Source organism: Phalaenopsis equestris, unplaced genomic scaffold (genome assembly GCF_001263595.1).
Source record: "Phalaenopsis equestris unplaced genomic scaffold, ASM126359v1 Scaffold000002, whole genome shotgun sequence".
NCBI classification, from domain to species: domain Eukaryota; kingdom Viridiplantae; phylum Streptophyta; class Magnoliopsida; order Asparagales; family Orchidaceae; genus Phalaenopsis; species Phalaenopsis equestris.
The window spans coordinates 4,853,753-4,872,291 of record NW_018164444.1 but is presented as its reverse complement, the minus strand read 5'-3'; the positions used below and the strand labels follow the sequence as shown (position 1 = coordinate 4,872,291).

The 18,539-nt window shown below is 34.4% G+C and overlaps 1 protein-coding gene across 8 annotated transcripts in view; it reads right to left on the bottom strand.

The window, feature by feature from the left end:
• Positions 1 to 2,026: 2,026 nt before the first annotated feature.
• The window catches only part of LOC110025024 (vacuolar protein sorting-associated protein 35B-like), a 58,888-nt gene continuing 42,375 nt past the window's right edge, over positions 2,027 to 18,539 (bottom strand). For 4 of the 8 annotated variants that reach the window (XM_020725268.1, XM_020725259.1, XM_020725277.1 and 1 more), the window contains 7 exons: positions 14,597 to 14,665; positions 14,438 to 14,518; positions 14,199 to 14,306; positions 14,016 to 14,119; positions 9,861 to 9,974; positions 9,291 to 9,506; positions 6,042 to 6,514 (listed from right to left, as the gene is read on the bottom strand). In XM_020725268.1, coding sequence (XP_020580927.1) covers positions 6,445 to 6,514; positions 9,291 to 9,506; positions 9,861 to 9,974; positions 14,016 to 14,119; positions 14,199 to 14,306; positions 14,438 to 14,518; positions 14,597 to 14,665 — 762 coding nt within the window. In that variant the 3' untranslated portion in view covers positions 6,042 to 6,444. Of the gene's footprint in view, positions 2,126 to 6,041; positions 6,553 to 9,034; positions 9,507 to 9,860; positions 9,975 to 14,015; positions 14,120 to 14,198; positions 14,307 to 14,437; positions 14,519 to 14,596; positions 14,666 to 18,539 lie in introns of those variants that run through there. The other 4 variants (XM_020725289.1, XM_020725298.1, XM_020725280.1 and 1 more) reach the window with 4 other exon arrangements.

Genomic DNA, 18,539 nt, shown 5'->3' with positions numbered 1-18,539 from the left:
GGGCTGTTACGGCTCGTTTTTCGCAAACAACTCTTGTTCGGCTCGTTAAGAAGTTGTATTAGGCTCGTTCACTAAGTTAACGAGCCGAACATGAACAAAGTTCGTTTTGGCTCGAAATACTACTAATCAATTAATATATATATATAAATCTTTGATTAGTAGTATTTTTTTAAAAAATTAATTGACTACAAGGCTACAAAGATTTATAATCAATTAAAAGTATTAATTAAGAAAATAAAATAAAAATTATTAAATAAGATTCAAATGATGTTTTAATATAAACAAAAATTTTTAAATCTTGCCCAAATATTTAATATTTTACGGCTACACAAATAGGGTTGTCAAAACGAATCTTAGTTCGTGAACAGCTCCTGTTCGGCTCGTTAAGCAAACGAGTCGAACACGAACACACTTTTTGAACTCGAAAAATAAACGAGCCGAACACGAGCTGAGCCTAAGCTCACTTGTGCTCGGCTCGTTTACACCCCTAGATGTGATCGTGTAACTTTATATTTATAACATATTTAAGTGTCAAGGGAGAGTTTATATTTAATTTAAGATAATAAATTTTGATTGAATTAAAAGTTAATTTCTCATGTATCCAAATTGAAGTTTAAAATTTATTTAACTATAAATTCAAACTTTAACTCCAATTTAAATTAAAATTTGAATCAAAGCCTTAAAATTTAATTTAAATTAAAAATTCATAATGGGGTGCCCCAATCTTCAAAGAAAATTTCACTCTTGGGAGAAATCAAACTTTATTTGCCTTTTAAGTACTTTTTTTAATCTAAACTTGTCGTCTTAGAAATTTTGGCTTTACATTGATAATGAATTTGACACTTTTTATGATATTTAAATTTAATTATTTCCCTAGTGTTCTTATAACTACATTTTCTTAGAATTGTTCAACGTGCTATTGACTTAGTTACAAGCTCCCAACTTCACACTACAAAATGAATCCTACTAAACATGATGAAATCAAGTGACATTACACAATGTAGTCTTTGTCCTTTTGTAGTCCATATTTTCAAAACTTTTAGGAAAGACAGTACGGTGAATGTGAGTTCATCGCAAGGAAATAAATAAAATCACTATTAAATATACATTTTTTATTCCATGATTAGATAATATGCTGAGTTTAGGGCTCGTTTGGGGCAGCTTGTTTGGTGCGGTGGCGTTTTGAAAACACACCTGGCCTCTTTGGGTAAGTTGCGTTTTGACAACTTATGCGTTTTCAAAACGCAGAAAATAGTGTTTTCACACCGCACCGGTGGGAGCTTATTGACAATGATCTGGTTTTTCTAAAAAAATAAAAATTTGTAATAGCCACCGCACTTAGTTTATTAGCAGATTATTCAATAAGCTACAGCTGCACCAAACATACCCTTTGTCTTGTGAGTAATTTTTTCTAAATTGACCAAAAACATTGTTATCATATGATTTCAATTAGATTAGAAGATGATTGAAAAATCTTCCATAAAACTAAACCCAAACAACAATATTCCATTAATATTAAAAAAAGTCAGTCTTAAGTTCTCTTTTAATCCAAGAGCTATTAATGAAAGAATCTTCTTTTCATGAAATTTATTCTCAATTCAAACCATCATGCCTTGAAATTTGTTAGCAGAATAAAAACTAAGTTATAAATATGTAAATCAATAAAATTTAGTATCACTCCTTTATCCTTTAACATTATTCTTTAGCATAAGCCTCAAATAAAAAATAAAACTTTTGAAGCCCAAATTAGGTAAAGTTAAATATTCTATCTTTAGAAGTGAGGATCCTAGGATTTAATCAAACTATATAGATGATTGCCCAATTTATTTTTATTTTCACTTGTTTTACCTCAAATATTTCTACAAACCTTAACTTTATAAGGAAAATTCAGTTATGAATAGAATATTTATTGAAGGCAATATATCCAGATGAAGTGTGTGCGCGCGCGCGTTTTGTGGCCTAGCAGCCTCCTTGAAGTTCGTAAGTCCCCTCGGGTCTCCAGCTCAAATTCCCCCGTGTGTAGGGTGTGGTACTCAAATTATTTGCACACCGTGTTGGCCCCCAGACCTAGCGGGGGTTAGCGCAAAGAGGTTGATTGGCGGCTCCACACGTCCATCAATCTTTTCTTTAATATATATATATATGTCATGAAAGGCTCAAAAAAATAATTAACAAAAAAACATCACAGAAAACCAACGACATGTAAAAAGATGTAAAACTCAGGAAACATAGCATGTAAAAAGACAAACTTTACACATGTCAAAACCACCAAACTTACCATATTACTTGCTCTCAAGTAATCAGAAGGCTTAGTTTGGATTATTATGAATTGTGATTGTACACTTGTAGGTTTTTAAATGTTCTACCTGTTAATCAAGACTAAATAGAAGTGTTTAAACTTCATTAGGATCAATTACTTTAATGGTTAACAACTTGACCTTTCCATAATTTCCTTCATTCCTTTTTTAAGAAGATTCCATAGATCCTTAGATTGGTGTGATTTAAAATCTCTTTCGCAAACCTTAAATGTCTTTATTTCAGTTTCAATGGATTTTAGACAACTCAATGTTCACTTAATTCTTGCCCTTGAAAATACTTTTAATGTGGTTTTTATTAAAGAAAGAAGACAAAGTTTATCACTCTCAAGTCTCACTAGACCCTCTTCTAATTTATTTACATTTTGTTTTTGAATTTTTGTTGTGCCAACTTCAAGCATCTTTTCGGGGATTTTTCACTTATTTTGCTTTTTCTTTTTATTCATTCTCTTTTTTCTTTTTTTTTTTCTAGAGAATTCTATATCTAGTTAGATATTTTCTCTTTTCTAACTTTTAAATGTGAAGAAGGGTAATGTTTCTTAAGCAATAAGACTAATACTTGATATTTTTAATGTTCTGCCTCCAAATTATCTTTTCTAGTTAAAACTTAAGATCGCATTAATTTGGTTAACATAGATTGAAAAATATCGAAGATATATTTGGTTTGCTACTCAATATCTGAGTCACACCTTTTTAATAATCTATGGATTCTTTTAAGTAAAGTTTGAAGTTGTTAAATTCTGAAATTGTATTATTAACCCGTTAAAGTTAATCCTTTATAATGATATTTATCTGCTTTTAAAAATTCATGATAAGCAGTTTGAATTATCAAAAGTCCTAACATGAGTTTACATAATGAGTTTAAATCTTTTGTCGAGCTATATGAACTACCCATTAGGTTCGTAATGGGGTGAAGTACTACCTCCCCCAATCTTCTTTCTTTCAATACATGCATTAAAGAAAATAAAGATACAAAGTAAGTACATGCAAGAAAAGGTAAAGATAGGCTATATCACATGACCCTCAGAAAGTAAAACATCTCAGTAATTGGGTAAGAACTCATGATGCGGTGAGAATTTCAATTTAGGGGTTGCTACTTTGTAAAGAAACAAGATTTAACAATGATTCAAATGAAAATTTACATTGATTTCAAAGCAAATTTTAAAACCAATTTCAACACAAAATTCAGAAAGGAAAAGCATAATGAACACATTAGATAACACCTGAATTGCTTCCCAAGTTAGTTTAACGCCCCCTGCCTGAGGAAAAAGGCTTCATCTAGGATCAAATTACCAATATAGCAAACCTCGATCAATCCCCCAATTTTTTGTGGATCTTGGAATTTCTACCAAGTCATCAAATTTTAATTTTTGAGCAACTTTTCCCTCTCAGTTCCTATAATAGTCATCCAGAGGGTACGTAGGGGTTTATTTAGATGAACATTCTTAATGGTACTTTCTAAATCCAAAATTCTTTCAATTAATTCTCCTTTTTTGCAGATTATTATTTTCTTTGATAATTGCAAGAAATGGGTCCATAAAAGATAAATCAGAGTATACTAACTCTTTAGGTTTTTTAGGTTTTGGATCAGATTCTACTGTGTTACTCTTTTTCCTGGAGTTGTCTTCCAATTCTTCCATTTGGGGCACTTCTGTGGGTGATATTTTTGGCTCAACTATCTCCCTCATAATACAAGGTGGTGCATTGAAAAGAAGAGAAGATCTTCCTCATTCATCTTCCAACAAAAATCATCCAACTCAGCATGCTCTTCAGGGATCAACTCTTCAAATTCAACATTATGGCCCTCTACTACCCCTGACATACTTTTGGTTTCTACGCTAACAAACTACTCCAATTGATTTTCTAAGTTTCTTAATTCAGTAGTTTGACTTTGTAATTAATTCAATATATTTATTGCCAATTCATTCAAATGCTCATTTTTTAGGGTAGTCGCTATCTTAATTATTCTAACTTCTTGCAGGATAAGCTTGGGTGCTCTCCCATTAATGATTGTCTATACTATGGTTATTATTGTTCCAATTGAAGCTTGGGCGGGTCGACCAACTTTGGGTGTAGGTGTTTGATTCATTCCTCAAATTTGCTAGCAATTCTTTGAACATCAGGTTTATCCTATTTGAAATGGGGTTTTGATGTGATTTCTCAAAATTAAATTTGACAAATGTAGTTCCTGCCCCAACTATTTCAATTTTCTATAAGGTTGGCTTGAGTTCTCCCCAAAACTTAGTTTCCTACAATAACATTACTAATGTTCAAATTAGAGTTTGGGTAAATAGTCTAATTAGGGCTATAGTTATTAGAGGAGGGGTGATCAAAACTAGCCCATATGCCAGGTTATTCAAAATTCACGTGACTGCTAGCCATTAATGAGTCAATATAATCTTGCAAGGGTCTAAATTGTTTTTCCTGAGTGACAAACATTCCAAAATGTTGAAACATTTTTTTTTCAAAATTAACATAATCATAAGAACAAAATAAAATCATAAACAAAATAAAGATAAAAATAACAAAATATTTTTGGCTTTCTTAAGAAAGTAAAATAAAATTTTAACAACAAAATATTTTTGGCTTGTTGGCTTTATATATATTTCTTTGGCTTTTTAAATTTTCAGCACATGCAAAAAGATACAACAACAATACAGATGCAATAAAAAAAAGAAAAATATAAAACAAAAATAAGAAAATAAAATGCGTCGAACTTAGATCCTAAAATTTTCAACTAACGTTTTCCTAGAAGCAGAAACAATTATTAACGCATTTCCACGAAAATGCCGTCAAAAAGTTGACGCCCCAAAACTTACTGGGGCGTAAGCCCGTACAATGCAAGTGCATGTGTCAAGTAGCAATGCTGTTCAAGAGCACTGTGTATCGATCCCACAGAGAAAGTGTAATATTTACTTCCACAGAAAAACTCTAGCTTACTAATTCAGTTAACCTAGCTTGACGATTATCAAATGAAGGTTTTTAAGTCTTAAGGTCCTAGCAAAACAAAATACTTGTCGGTAATGGAAAGCAAAAAATAGACGGGAAAAAATTGTGAGTTCCTTCAAGATAGACGAGGCTCGTGTCTTTGTGATTCAAAGATTATGACGATCATGGTTTTCCTAAATGTTTTCGTACATGATTGATGTCAATGGGGATAAGATATTCTTTATGTCTATGTCTTTGTGATTTGAGGATTATGACAATCATGGTTTTCCTAGATGTTTTCGTACATGATTGTTATCAATCGGGGATAAGATATTCCTTATGCCTATGTCTTGGTCAAAAGAAACCTAGAATTTATGAAGTTGAAGCTTCCTCAATCCTCATGGCATTCCACATGACTTTTCCAAACCCCCGAGATGATTGCAGAATTCCACTGAAATATGTCTATCATCACATAATTTTGTGGTTAACCATTTGTTTCCACAACGCAATGTTAGAGGTCATACTTTCACAAAATATTTTAACTTCCTAATTGGCTAGGCTAGGAGTAAATGAAGGCTGGAGTTTAACCAACAACATATGCCATGAAAAGCTCAAGAAAATGATTAATGGAAAAACATTACAAAAAACTAACTATAAATCCACTACTCCCTACATCATAGAGACACGAAAAAAAGCTTAGTTGCTCATTGCAGAGCAAACCATAGCGAAAAACTCCACAATAAATTCCATTGCAAACAACATAAAATGTAAAAAGATTAAAAAAAATTATTTCCCCAGCAAAGCCAACAACTTCCCCTCTCATAAAAAATCTCTCACAACGTACAAAGTAAAAAAAAAAAAAACTATCCCTTGAAGATTTCAACCCAAGGAGGAAGAAAACCCTGAAGAGATCCCTTAAATCCTTTCCCACATTCTATTTGTTCAGCCTCCAGCCTTCTCTGCTGCAGTACTTCTTCTTAGAAGCCTAAAATTCGATTTTATAGGACAAATCATGGGTTGATCCATCAAATTTCCTTTATAAAGTTTTTCCCACTCTTCGACATGGTCACACCCGTTTCCAGCGTGGTCACACCGTTCTTTTGTTGGGGTCGGCATGGTCATGCTGCCCTATTACAATATATGATGTGGTTATGCTATTTTTGGGCGTGGTCATGCCAGCTTGGTTCAATCAATGGCTTGGTCACGCCGCTTCAGGCACTTTTCTGCTGAATTTTCTCATTCCAATTTGTTTACGTTCAATTCCTGCATCCCTCAGAACATGAACAAAATACATTTCTCAAGCGTAAATCTGTGATGAATAAAAAAAATTAAGATGTAAAATGCATGTAAAATGACGTAAAATTGATGTATGCCAAAAAGACATGGAGAGAAAGAGATGGAGAGGGAAAAATGAATAAAATAACACACACAGACCGTAGGGGCAAAATTGTGTATTTCTGGGCTTTGTGACCCATTTTAAATGTTGTAACTGGGAATTACAAGAGAGAAGGGGGGAGAGATCTCCCTACAAGAGTGGGCCTAAAGAGAAGAGCCAAAAAGCCCTTAATACATGCTATGAGCCCTTATTTATATATGATAAAGGGCTAAACCTCTACTTTAATAGAGACGTTGCAAGGGTATTATCATATTTTATTATGCCTTTTTCATATTTGTAACTGATTATGATACATTTTCATCTAGCCTGGACCTTCTGTCCAGCAGATCTTTGGGCCAATCAATCAAAATGGCATCAATCAATTAGTTTGCTTGGTGTCGGTTGCTCTTTGCTTTGAGAAGCTAATCGATTTTGAAAGTGGTAACCAGTCAGCCCTAATGTGGCCGGTTAGCTTGCTTGATTATAGACCTTTGGTGGTGATTTTTGAAGAACTTTGGGGGAGTTGTTGAGAGAGTCTCACGTTGGTAGTTGTGAGAATGTTGGGGGACATTAGCCTTTTGTTCGGTCATTTGATGTGAATGTCTTCACTGATCGATCTGAGTGACCCTTTGGTTATCAAACTGACCTTAGGTTAATCAGAAGCCCTATGGCCGGTTGCACAACCCTTTGGTCGGCTAACTGCCGATGAGTTGGCATTTCTTTTTACCTCTTTCAATACAGATCGTTAGATTATCTCGACATTCATGTAGACCATTTTTGGATATACAATGACCTTAAATTTTTGCCATCTAATATAGGTCATAAGTTAACTTCCTAAGCTAGCCATCTAACATAGATTTCATCCGACTAAACTACTTAAAATCCATTCCCTAAGTTGATATGCCAAATCACCCCTAGCAAGTTTTGCATTCCTTCCACCAAATCCCAAAAATCATGTAACCTCTTTACCAAACCTACAAATCACATTCTAACTCATTAAAATACAAGCACATATCTACTTTTAGGCTTTAATCCCATTAAGAATGTCTCACACCACAATTTAAGAGTGAAATTCAACTCAATTATTGCATCATTTTTTGAATTAGATCAGCATGAAAATACTCATGGAGTATTTTGACAATTTTCATAAACTCTAGGACCAAAATAACCCTATATAAATATTCATGGAGTATTTTGACACTTCACTCCATTAAAGATGAAGGAAACTTATACTCTACACTAAAGCATCTTTTTTTGATTTGGCATAAATGTTGTTGGTTCCCAAGCACACAAAACAAAAATCACCACAGCTTGGATTCCTTTCGGTGTAACTTGATCCATAAAAAAGCTATGAGCATAGAAATAAAAAAATAAAAAAAAATATTAATTAATAGTAATGGCGGTTTTAGTAATGTTGGAATTTTATAAATAAAAAAAATGAAATTCTGCAATTAAATTGTTATTTTATTATCAGCACTCATTGACTACTTGGAGATATAGAACATGCCTTTAAAATTTTGCAGAACAATTACTTTAGCTCTCGCACATCTCATATCTAAAAAGAAATCTCCAAACAATTTTAATATTTTTAATGCCTACTTCAAAATTTTCACTGAAATACTACCCAGTTATCTGCTCACTACTGTTCTTCAAAAAAAAAAAAAAAACCATTGTATAGTTGCTTTGTTGGATCATTAACTCCACAACATCATTAAATCTAACACAAAAATATGTATCTTCAAAGCCGTTTTCCAAAAAAACAAAATAGGGATAGTTACATACAAAATATCTGAAACATTGACATTTACAAATCAAGCAACCAAATGAGTTTTTAAACTATCGAATCGATGATTTATGTGTGTCATGATCAAACAATTGACAATTTGATAAAAATGAAAAACATGGCTTGAGGTTTTATCATGAATTCTAGTATTTGAGTTAGAACTTGAAAAATGAATGAAAGAGAATAATTGATTCGTAAATAGCAATCTTTTTCGGTGTTCTATATTGCTCCAAAAATTTATGATTGTTGCAAGAAAAATTTCATCATAAGACCTTCTCACCCAAAATATTTTCTCATACGCTAATTATCTAGATTTAAAAGACCATTCATGCTAACTCTAGCTTGGTTAATTACACCCATGAAATCAATTTGAGTGCTCTTGAATAAAAATCTCTAAAATCATGAATATTCTAACATGCAATAAAAATTAGGGGGCATATACGTACATACCACACTATTCTTGTGCATTTACGTATCTAACATCAAAACATTCATATTTACAAACATAACACTCAAATTTTTAAAATAAAATAAAAAATATCACCATCAGTACCTTTTTAAAAGTGACACATGCCTTTTCATGCATAGGTTTATAACAGCAAGGTGTTATAAATGTAAATATCACACTTCGAGTGTTAGACATGTAAATAATATAAATATTAACTGTCCCACAAACCTTTACATCCCCAATTCCCCATACGCAGTAAACATATCTTTCAAGCAATCAACTACAGAAGCCTTGAAAACGAATGCACCAAGAATGAAGTAAATACAAAAAATAAAAATAATAAAAAAAAACTATCAACAATTTACAATTTTAGAGTCTGTAATTTGCTCCCAATTTCGAATTATATAGTTTTTCAGGAAAATGAAATTTAGAATTTATTACCTGGGCAACTTAATTGGTTCATACTTTTCGCCAAAGGAATCACCTTTCTGCTTCTGGAACTGAATATATCGAAGCGTGCTAGAAAAGAAAGGATCAGCAGATGGAACTGAAGTTGAGTTATTATCACTTTGCATTTCCGTCATGATTAATTCAATCAGATCGTCAATTGCAGAGCATGTGATCTGAAGGTTTCCTTTCTCAAAGAAATACAAATACCTGCAATAAACCAAAATAAATTTACAAATTTAAAACAAGGCAATTTTGATAATTATTTAGTAAAAGAAAAAAAAAAGGGATCAAAATATTCGAATCAAAGTTCTAGTTATGATGAACCTTTAAGTAATTGAATCTGTTTTAAGATGAATGCAACATGTAGGAAATTGATATCATATTCATCTTAAAATAAGTTTATGAACTCTGAGGACTATCCCGAACATTGTTTGGTCAGAATATTCAACAACAAGAACAAATAACAAGCCTTTATCCAACTAGGTGGGGTCGGGATATTCAGATATAGTTATTTTAAAAAAAAAATATTTTCAAATAAATATTTATTATATGAAGCCTTACTTGTTGAGTATTTCAACAAACAAAGTGACAGGTCCACTGCTACCCTTCGTGACATTAGCCATTTGTTGTGCAGTATTTGCAATCTTCAAGGCACGTTTTAAACAAAGGAGAGCTCTACAAGTATAAAATGAGTTTAAAATACAAGAATATTAAACCATATAGTGCGCATCAAATGCAAAAAAAAAGGGACAAAATTTTCATGAATAAATATTCTAAAATGGAATCCTAAACTGAAGCCACAATTCAGATTACACTTTGTGCATATAGCTCCTCTTTGAAGGACAATGTTCAGGATAGAGGAATCTTAAAATGATATCCTTCAATTCCTCCAAGAGACTAGTTGGTTTCCATTGGGATCAATTGCACGACAAGCTTAGTAAGCTTATGAATACCTATGTAGTTCCCTCTAACAAATAGATCCAAATTCCTTCTCTATGGTAGCTCATTTATATATATATATTATATATATATATATCACCATGAACATTAGAAAACTTGGTTATTGGATCTCTCAAAGATTGTCCATGATAAAAGCGAAATGTAAAAAATATTAACCAACATCCACTAAAAAATCTTTTTGAAAATATAATTCAAGAGAAATTTAAAAAATTTTAGGGGAGAATCTACACATTAAGGGGAGCTTCTCAGAAGATAGTTTTTGATTCTTTTCATGACATAAATGGAGCTGAGTAAAGAAAATTATGCTCTAATACTCTAGAACCTAAAAGAGAATTATGGGAGAAAGAGGAAGATTTTTTTTTAATTTATTTTGAAACTTTATGACATTTTTCGGAATGATTAAAAAAGGGGATTGGTTGCTTTCCTTTTTTTAAGTGTATAAAAGGAAATAAATAAAAAATGCATAAATTAGAAGCTTTGCAGCTCCTGGACCCCATGTAACATGAGCAGCATCGACTATGGCTTCTGCCTAACAATGCTTGGTCGGGATCTGATACGTTGGCGCCTAGCATAGCCTAAGAACAAATTTGTGTTTCGTACACCTAAGGGCAATTTAGAATTTTATTAATATATATATTTTTTTTGTATAAATAGGCTTATTATGTCTAGGGTTGGTTTAGCGTTGGGGAGAGATTTTCTACCTCTTGAATTGTAGGAATTGGGAGAGATTGCCTACCTCTTGAATTATAGGTGCTTGTCATGTATTTTTGTTGAGTTAATTAAATTAATGAAGGAAATTTATTTTTGCCCTAATTTCTGTAGAAAAGAGTGTCGATTTTGACGTCAGATCGTATGGGTTCATTTTTGAATCTTGATAAGCCTTTTCAAGTGTTTTTGGGCCTCTACAAACCATTTTCATTATCAAAAAATAAATTATGGTAATTATTAGATCTGATAAGACCTTTGAAGTAGAATTTGAAATAATTTGAAGAATTTTGAGCTTTGTTTTTCATTAAATTTGTACTTGAAAGACATGCCAACTCCACTGAATGGCGAACATGGTTGAGGGAGTAACTTGGCTCATGGTTTCTATGGGAGGTTCATATTAACATTAAAGACTGTTCATCCCTTAAATTACCTCAAAGTTGTAATTTAGTATCAACAAATTTTTAGGATTGGGATTTTTTCAGATTTGGCAGAGTTTGGCATCATAAAATAGGGGCAACTGAAATGCAATCTAGAAAATTTATATAGCCATGTATGAATTTTCAAGTAGTTTTCAGACATCAAAGAACATGTACATTTTGAAGAAAAAAATTTAGGAATTCAGCATGAGATCATTGGGACGACCTTATCAATAAATTTATAATCAAGACGGTATGGTTCAATGAGACAAACCAATGACATCAAGGAACTCTTGACCAACGTCTAAATGAGCCTAAATAAGTACTTAGAAGAATAACCGAAAGCTTTTTAAAACTGTTTGAGGTGTGAAATGAAGAATACAGTTTATGTGCATGCAGTCAAAACATGCAGCTTAGCGAAACGAATCAGATGACTTAAATTTGTTAAATTTTGAGTTCATCAAAGAACTAATAGACACAAAAAAATATAGTCATGAAACGTGATCTATTTGGACAATCTAATAGAGAGTCTAATTTTTTGAAGAAATAATTGAAGTACTCCACTAATAAATTTATAAATAAATCCTATTTTTACACATTAAAAAGATTTTTTGTGGAGGCCATTCCCAGATGAAGAATTCCAGATGTTTGAGAGTTGTTTGGAGCCCTAACTATTTTTGGGATTTTGCCTATTTAGACTTTTGGTTTGCCCTTCCTAGTCACACCATCTCCCCTCCGGCTACGAGGAGAACAATGTCGACCACCTTCTAGCATCCAACATTCTATGATGATGATCACTGTGATAATTGAAAAATGAAGATGACTATTACCAAATGATTTCGACAGCCTACATCGCCTATTGTCCACTAATACAAACAATCCACATTGCTTGTCATTTGATTAGTTTTGTCATCCATCTTTCCAGACATCTATCGTATCCCATCATTTGATGCTGACACCCACCATCAACTTATATTTTCAAATATTGATGTTAGCCATCATCATAATCAGACACCAACATCTATCATCATCCAATGTCAACTCAACAAAATCATTGCCTATCAAAATTTTCATCACTATTTTAGGAAACCACTTAGAATTATGACGAATGTTTCTGAGCTTCAATTTACGCAAAGAAGTCACTTCAACGGCTAGGCCTTAAGGTTCTCCCCTTTATTGGTTTTCTACAAAAACAACAACAACACAACAAAGCCTTAATCCCACTACGTGGGGTCGACTACATGAATCCTTTTTCTCCATTGTGTCCTATTTAGTGTCATATTTTCATTTAGTTCTAATAAATTAAGATCATTTTTTATACAATAAGCCCAAGTATTCCTAGGTCTACCTCTGCCTTTCTTAACATAAGTCGAATCTAAAACATCTACTCTCCTAATCGGATCATCAAATGGTCGACGCTTAATGTGACCAAACCATCCATCTAAGACGACTTTCTCTAATTTTGTCAGTCATAGGAGCTACACCAACTCTATCACAAATATATTCATTTCGCATTTGGTCTCTAAGTGTAAAACCACTCATCCACCTAATCATTTTCATCTCGGCAACACTTAACTTAGTATTATGCTTTTCTTTTAAGGCCAACATTCAGCGCCATAGAGCATTGCAGGTCTCACCACCATCTTATAAAAATTTCCTTTTAGTCTAAGCGGTACTTTTTTATCACACAAAAGGCTCGAAGCATTCCTCCACTTCAACCAACCAACTTGAATTCTACTATTAACATCCCCATCTATATCACCATCGTTGTGAACAACTGACCCGAGATATCTAAATCGTTCACACTTTTTAATAATTTGATCACCCAAAGTTACACTTCTGTCACTAGCACTACTACTACTAAAGTTACATTCATGTATTCAGTTTTAGTTCTACTAAAATGAAGGCCTATAGACTCCAATGTAGACCTCCATACTTCAAGTTTTTCCTATGCTTTTTCTCTCGTCTTATCCACGAGAAGGATATCATCCGCAAAAAGCATACACCAAGGTACATCCTCCTGTAAATGTCCAGTAAGACCATCCATAACTGAAGCAAAAAGATATGGGCTTAAAGCCGATCCCTGATGAAATCCAACAGAAATACGAAAATATTTGTTCAATCCTCCTTCAATTAGAACAAGTAACAGCTCTAGTATACATATCTTTAATGAATTGAATATAAGTCATATCACACTTTATAGGTTTTCTATATAAAGAAAACCGATGTGATGTGGCATTCCCCTTTATAGGTTTTCTAGGTTAAAAAAAAAAAAACTGTGATGCGGGTTGTTTATCAATGTGTGTGCACAATCTTCATGTATGCTTAACATAACAAACTCACTCTATTGCCATAAATTTTCAAGCTAACAAGAATGAAATAAGTTGAAGAGGCAATGATAAAACTCAATTTGATGTTAGGCAATGAACTAGACAACTACATACCCGAGACCATTGCAAAAGATCAACTAAATTAAATTACTTTGAAGTCATACACAACAAGAGAGAAACTTAGGAGTTAATGGCCACATAAACCAAAGGACAATATGCGTGCAAGGGCTCTCGAAGCACTTGCTAACCAGTCTTTAGAGATAGAAAGCATTGAAGGCAAGAAAATATTTGCAAAATGTTACCTTTCTCCATCCTTGATTCCATCTTGATCATCAACCCAAAAGAGGTGGGAGCAAGAATAAACTGCACTGCACTGATCAGGCTTTTTCAAAAGCTTTGCAGAATACTGCCAAAAAAATAAAGTTGAACTTTGAATTTCAGACTAAGCATAGTTAAAAATAAATGATCATGGGTATAATACTAACCCCTGTGGCCTTATGGGTTAGCGTATCTCTATTCTCAACCCCAAATACATTCATCCGCTGAAGAGTTCCAATAATTAGGTGAAGTGCCGTCACCTGAGCTTTTGAATCCTACATATATTATAGGAAAAGAAAATTGAAAAAACGGAAACTACACGGCAAGACACTCCATTGAGCAAATAACCAATGATAACACAATAACACCTAAATTAGGCTTGAATATTTGTATTCTAGTTTCTTACTGCAACTTCTTCTTCATATAATATAAATGCTTGAGTAAAAAACTCATACGCAACAGGTTCAAGATCGCAATCATTGGCAGCCTGAAAAAACATTAAAGCAAAAATAATAGTTGCTGTTGATGGGGGATATGAGAAATAACCAATTGAAAGATTGCGTACCTCTGCACATTGTAAGTACAACCTAAGGGCAAGTTCGGGTGAAGGAACAGCTGATAGTGCCTCAATGGTCTGAAACATATCGATGGCAGAAAAATAACTAATAAAAAATAAAAACAAGTCAAGAAAAAGTTGGAGATTAAAAGAAGAAAGGATGCCAACTGAAGCTCTATCACTGCCAATGTGTAATAATAAAAAAATAATAATAAAATAAAAAATCATGTTGAGAAACTGCTACATGAATATATCATTTTAACAAAATCACATTGAAGTATGCACTCAAAGAAGAAACACAGATTTCTTAAGATATAATTTGCCCAATGAAGCAAGCTAGGAGGTTTTAGATGTCAACTATAGAACATGTTTATGCATGACACTATGTCTGGTCTCAATATGGAAAATAAAACAAACACGGGCGCAACAGTCAATGCAGCTCCACCAAATATAAAGCTTGGAGTTCAAACGTTCACAATGTAATGGTATGTCTCGATTACATAAACATATAGCACAAAGAATTAAGTACAAAAAGGGTTAGGATGAACTCTGAAGCAAATAATCAAAATATGTCAGCCATAATAATAACAGGGCATTAAAGTTCAAAACATTCAAAGTCCATGAAACGTGATCAATTCATGCTTTTCAATATATAAACCAAGATTACTAGCAGCACTCCTCCATTACCATGATACACATGACCCTCTGTGGTCCCCCATATTACATGCATAAACTACAACTACCTGCTCCCACACTTTCTATTCCTCCAGAATCTTCCTGTATAACTTTATATAGACTACTTGTGTAAAGCTACAGTGAAAGGAATGAATAGAAGATCCTTATTACCTATTTTCCTCTCTGCTGTGTCTCGTACAGTTTTTCTATTCCTTAAGCAGCCTTCATTATTGTATCAGAACTGCTTGTGGGAAACAGACGTCCTTAGTTCACCGGGTGAGCACCTTTACTATAACCTCAGTCCACCTTATCTTCTTCTCTTAAATGGATGAATCAATCATCTCAGAATCCCAATCCCCTTTACAATAATCCCAATTCCCCCTTCCCTAAATTTCTTGCTCTCTCACCTAAAACATTTAACCCAAAACCAGCAAACCACAGAGAACTAACATGACTGGCGTGCCCAAATTCTGAAAATCTTTATGGCAAACGGGTTTATGGGGTTCCTTGATGGCAGCTGCTCTTGTCCACCATAATTCGCCGATGAAAACAATGCTGGTACCGAAAACCAACAATTTCATTTATGGAACCTCATAGATAAAAATCTCACAACATCCCCATACTCCATCTCCCTAACTGTACTTCCCCACATTCTGCATCTTCACACTACAGCCCCACATTCTGCATCTTCACACTACAGCAATCATCTGGACAACACAAGGACGTCTGTTACAAATCATGAACAGATTTCGTGTGATTCAGTTGAAGAACGAATTACACCATATTTCAAAGAAGGGGAATACCATGACACAATACTTGACTGAAATTTGACATCTGGTGGATCAAAACTTGATCAAGAAGATGTCATTCTATACATCCTTAATGGTCTTCCTTCTTCTTACAACGCCTTCAAGACTTCTATTCCAACTATGCTTCAGCCCATCGCACTTGAGGTCTCTACTCCACTCCTTTGTACTGAGGAGATCAACATCAACAATGAGAATGCAAAAGCCATCCTCTCCATTGAATTTCAAATAGCCCTCACGGCTACTTGTGGAAGAGATCAATTCAACAATCGGGGATGAGGAAGAACTCAATCGACAACCAACGTGGAGGCCATTCTAGAGGCTCGAGGAGGCGGTGTGTTGTGTGGCGGCGGCAATCAATTCACTCTCTCATGATATGCCAAATATGCAACAAAACAGGACACTCAATATCAATATGTTGGCATGGAACCAACTTGGAATACACCCCCACTATTGGATTCCAGAGCAACAACACATTTCAACTCAGATCTCAGCCAACTACAACAGCCGACTCCTCATTTCTCGTAACAAGTACTAGTTGGCAATGGGCAAGCAATTCCAATTCAACACAAGGGTGATGACATCCTTCCTACCCCCAAACCGTAAGCTTAAACTCTCTCAAATCCATCACACTCCTTTGCTTTCTCACAAATTATTATCCACTCACAAATTAACCAACGATAACAATCTTATTGTCTCATTTGACTCCTCCAGTTTCTACATATCTGATCCACAGACTAGACAACTGGTTCTTAAGGGAGCCAGTTCTAATGGTCTCTACTCCACCCCTGCCTTCCCTACTCTACCACAAGCATTGACTTCTTCACTCTCCAAAATGCACATTCCGAGCTATGGCATCGTCGATTGGGTCATCCACATCCCGACATCATCTCATCAATTTCCAAATGCCATTCCTTATATATACCATCCACTACAGGTTTTGTAGTATTTGCAATTTGTCTAAGAGTCACAAACAACCCTTAGTATCTAATATAGGACAAAAATACAAGCTAATAGAATGGGATGTTCTCCCCAATTTTGTCCTAAAAGGCTATAAATATTATATTGCATTTGTTGATGACTTCTCCAAATTCTGTTTGGTTTTCTTAATGCATAAAAAAATCTCAAACCACACAATTACCAAACATTTTATTCTCCTACTCCAACATCAATTCAACACCAAAATAAAAATTCTTCGCTTCGATAGGGAAGGAGAGTACAACAACCAAAATCTAAATCAATTCCTAGTTGATCATGGCATCATGCACCAACATTCATGCCCATACACACCCGAACAAAAAGGTGTGGTTGAACGAAAGCACTGCCATCTCATTGAGACCACTCGTGCTCTCTTGCACCAAGCCCACGTTCCCTATACTTTCTGGACCGACTTTCTTCTCATTGAGGCTTATTTCATAAAATAGAATGACCTCTCAAACTACTAATTACATCTTTCCCCATCGTCATCAATCCAAACCAACCTACACGCATTTCCGAGTGTTTGGGTGCTCATACTATCATTGGAGGAAACCTCAAACATCACATAAACTTGAACCTCACTCCGTTCAATGCATATTCCCGGGCTACTCACTACAACACAAGAATTACAAATGTCTCAATCCCATCACCAACAAAATATTCATTTCTAGACACATGATATTTGATGAAAATTCCTTTCCCTTCAACTTTTGGCCAAGGTAACAACAGCAAATAAACCCAACTACTCATCCATTCTTACTTACACCCACCATTTATACCTATCCTCCACATCTCCCAATCTTCCCACCAGTAAATCCCCAATCGCAACTCCCTCCTGTCCACTTACAGATAGTCATCTACTTCCACCTCCCATACCGCCACCTTCCAATGTTGTAAGCCCTCCTGAGCATCCAATGGTTGCTCTGTCCTAGACTGGACACCTAAAACCCATCCAGAAAATATATTTTTTTAACCAAATTCACCCCTCACCTAATCCTACGTGCTTCACGCAAGCCCAAAAACACCCACAGTGGCGACAGGCCATGATAGAAGAATTCATTGCCCTACAGAAACAGGGAACCTTGATATTGGTACCTCCTCCAGAAAATCAGCCTATACTTGGCTCTCGGTGGACATTTACAACCAACCTCAATCCCATGGGTCAGGTGACACGACAGAAGGAACTCCTTGTCGCTCAAGTCATCAACAAGAATTTGGTGTCAACTATCATGAAACCTTCAGCCCAGTCGCCAAACTCCCACCATTCGTATACTCCTCACTATTGCTCTTCATCACCAATGGAATATTCTACAATTTGACATATCAAATGCCTATGATACCCTCAACGAACAGGTTTACATGAAACAACCATCAATCTTCAATGATCCCCAATTTCCCCACCATGTGCGCTTGCTCAAGAAATCTCTAAATGGCCTCAAACAGGCCCCACGGCAGTGGTTTACAAAATTCTCTGAGTTCTTCATCAAGAGCGG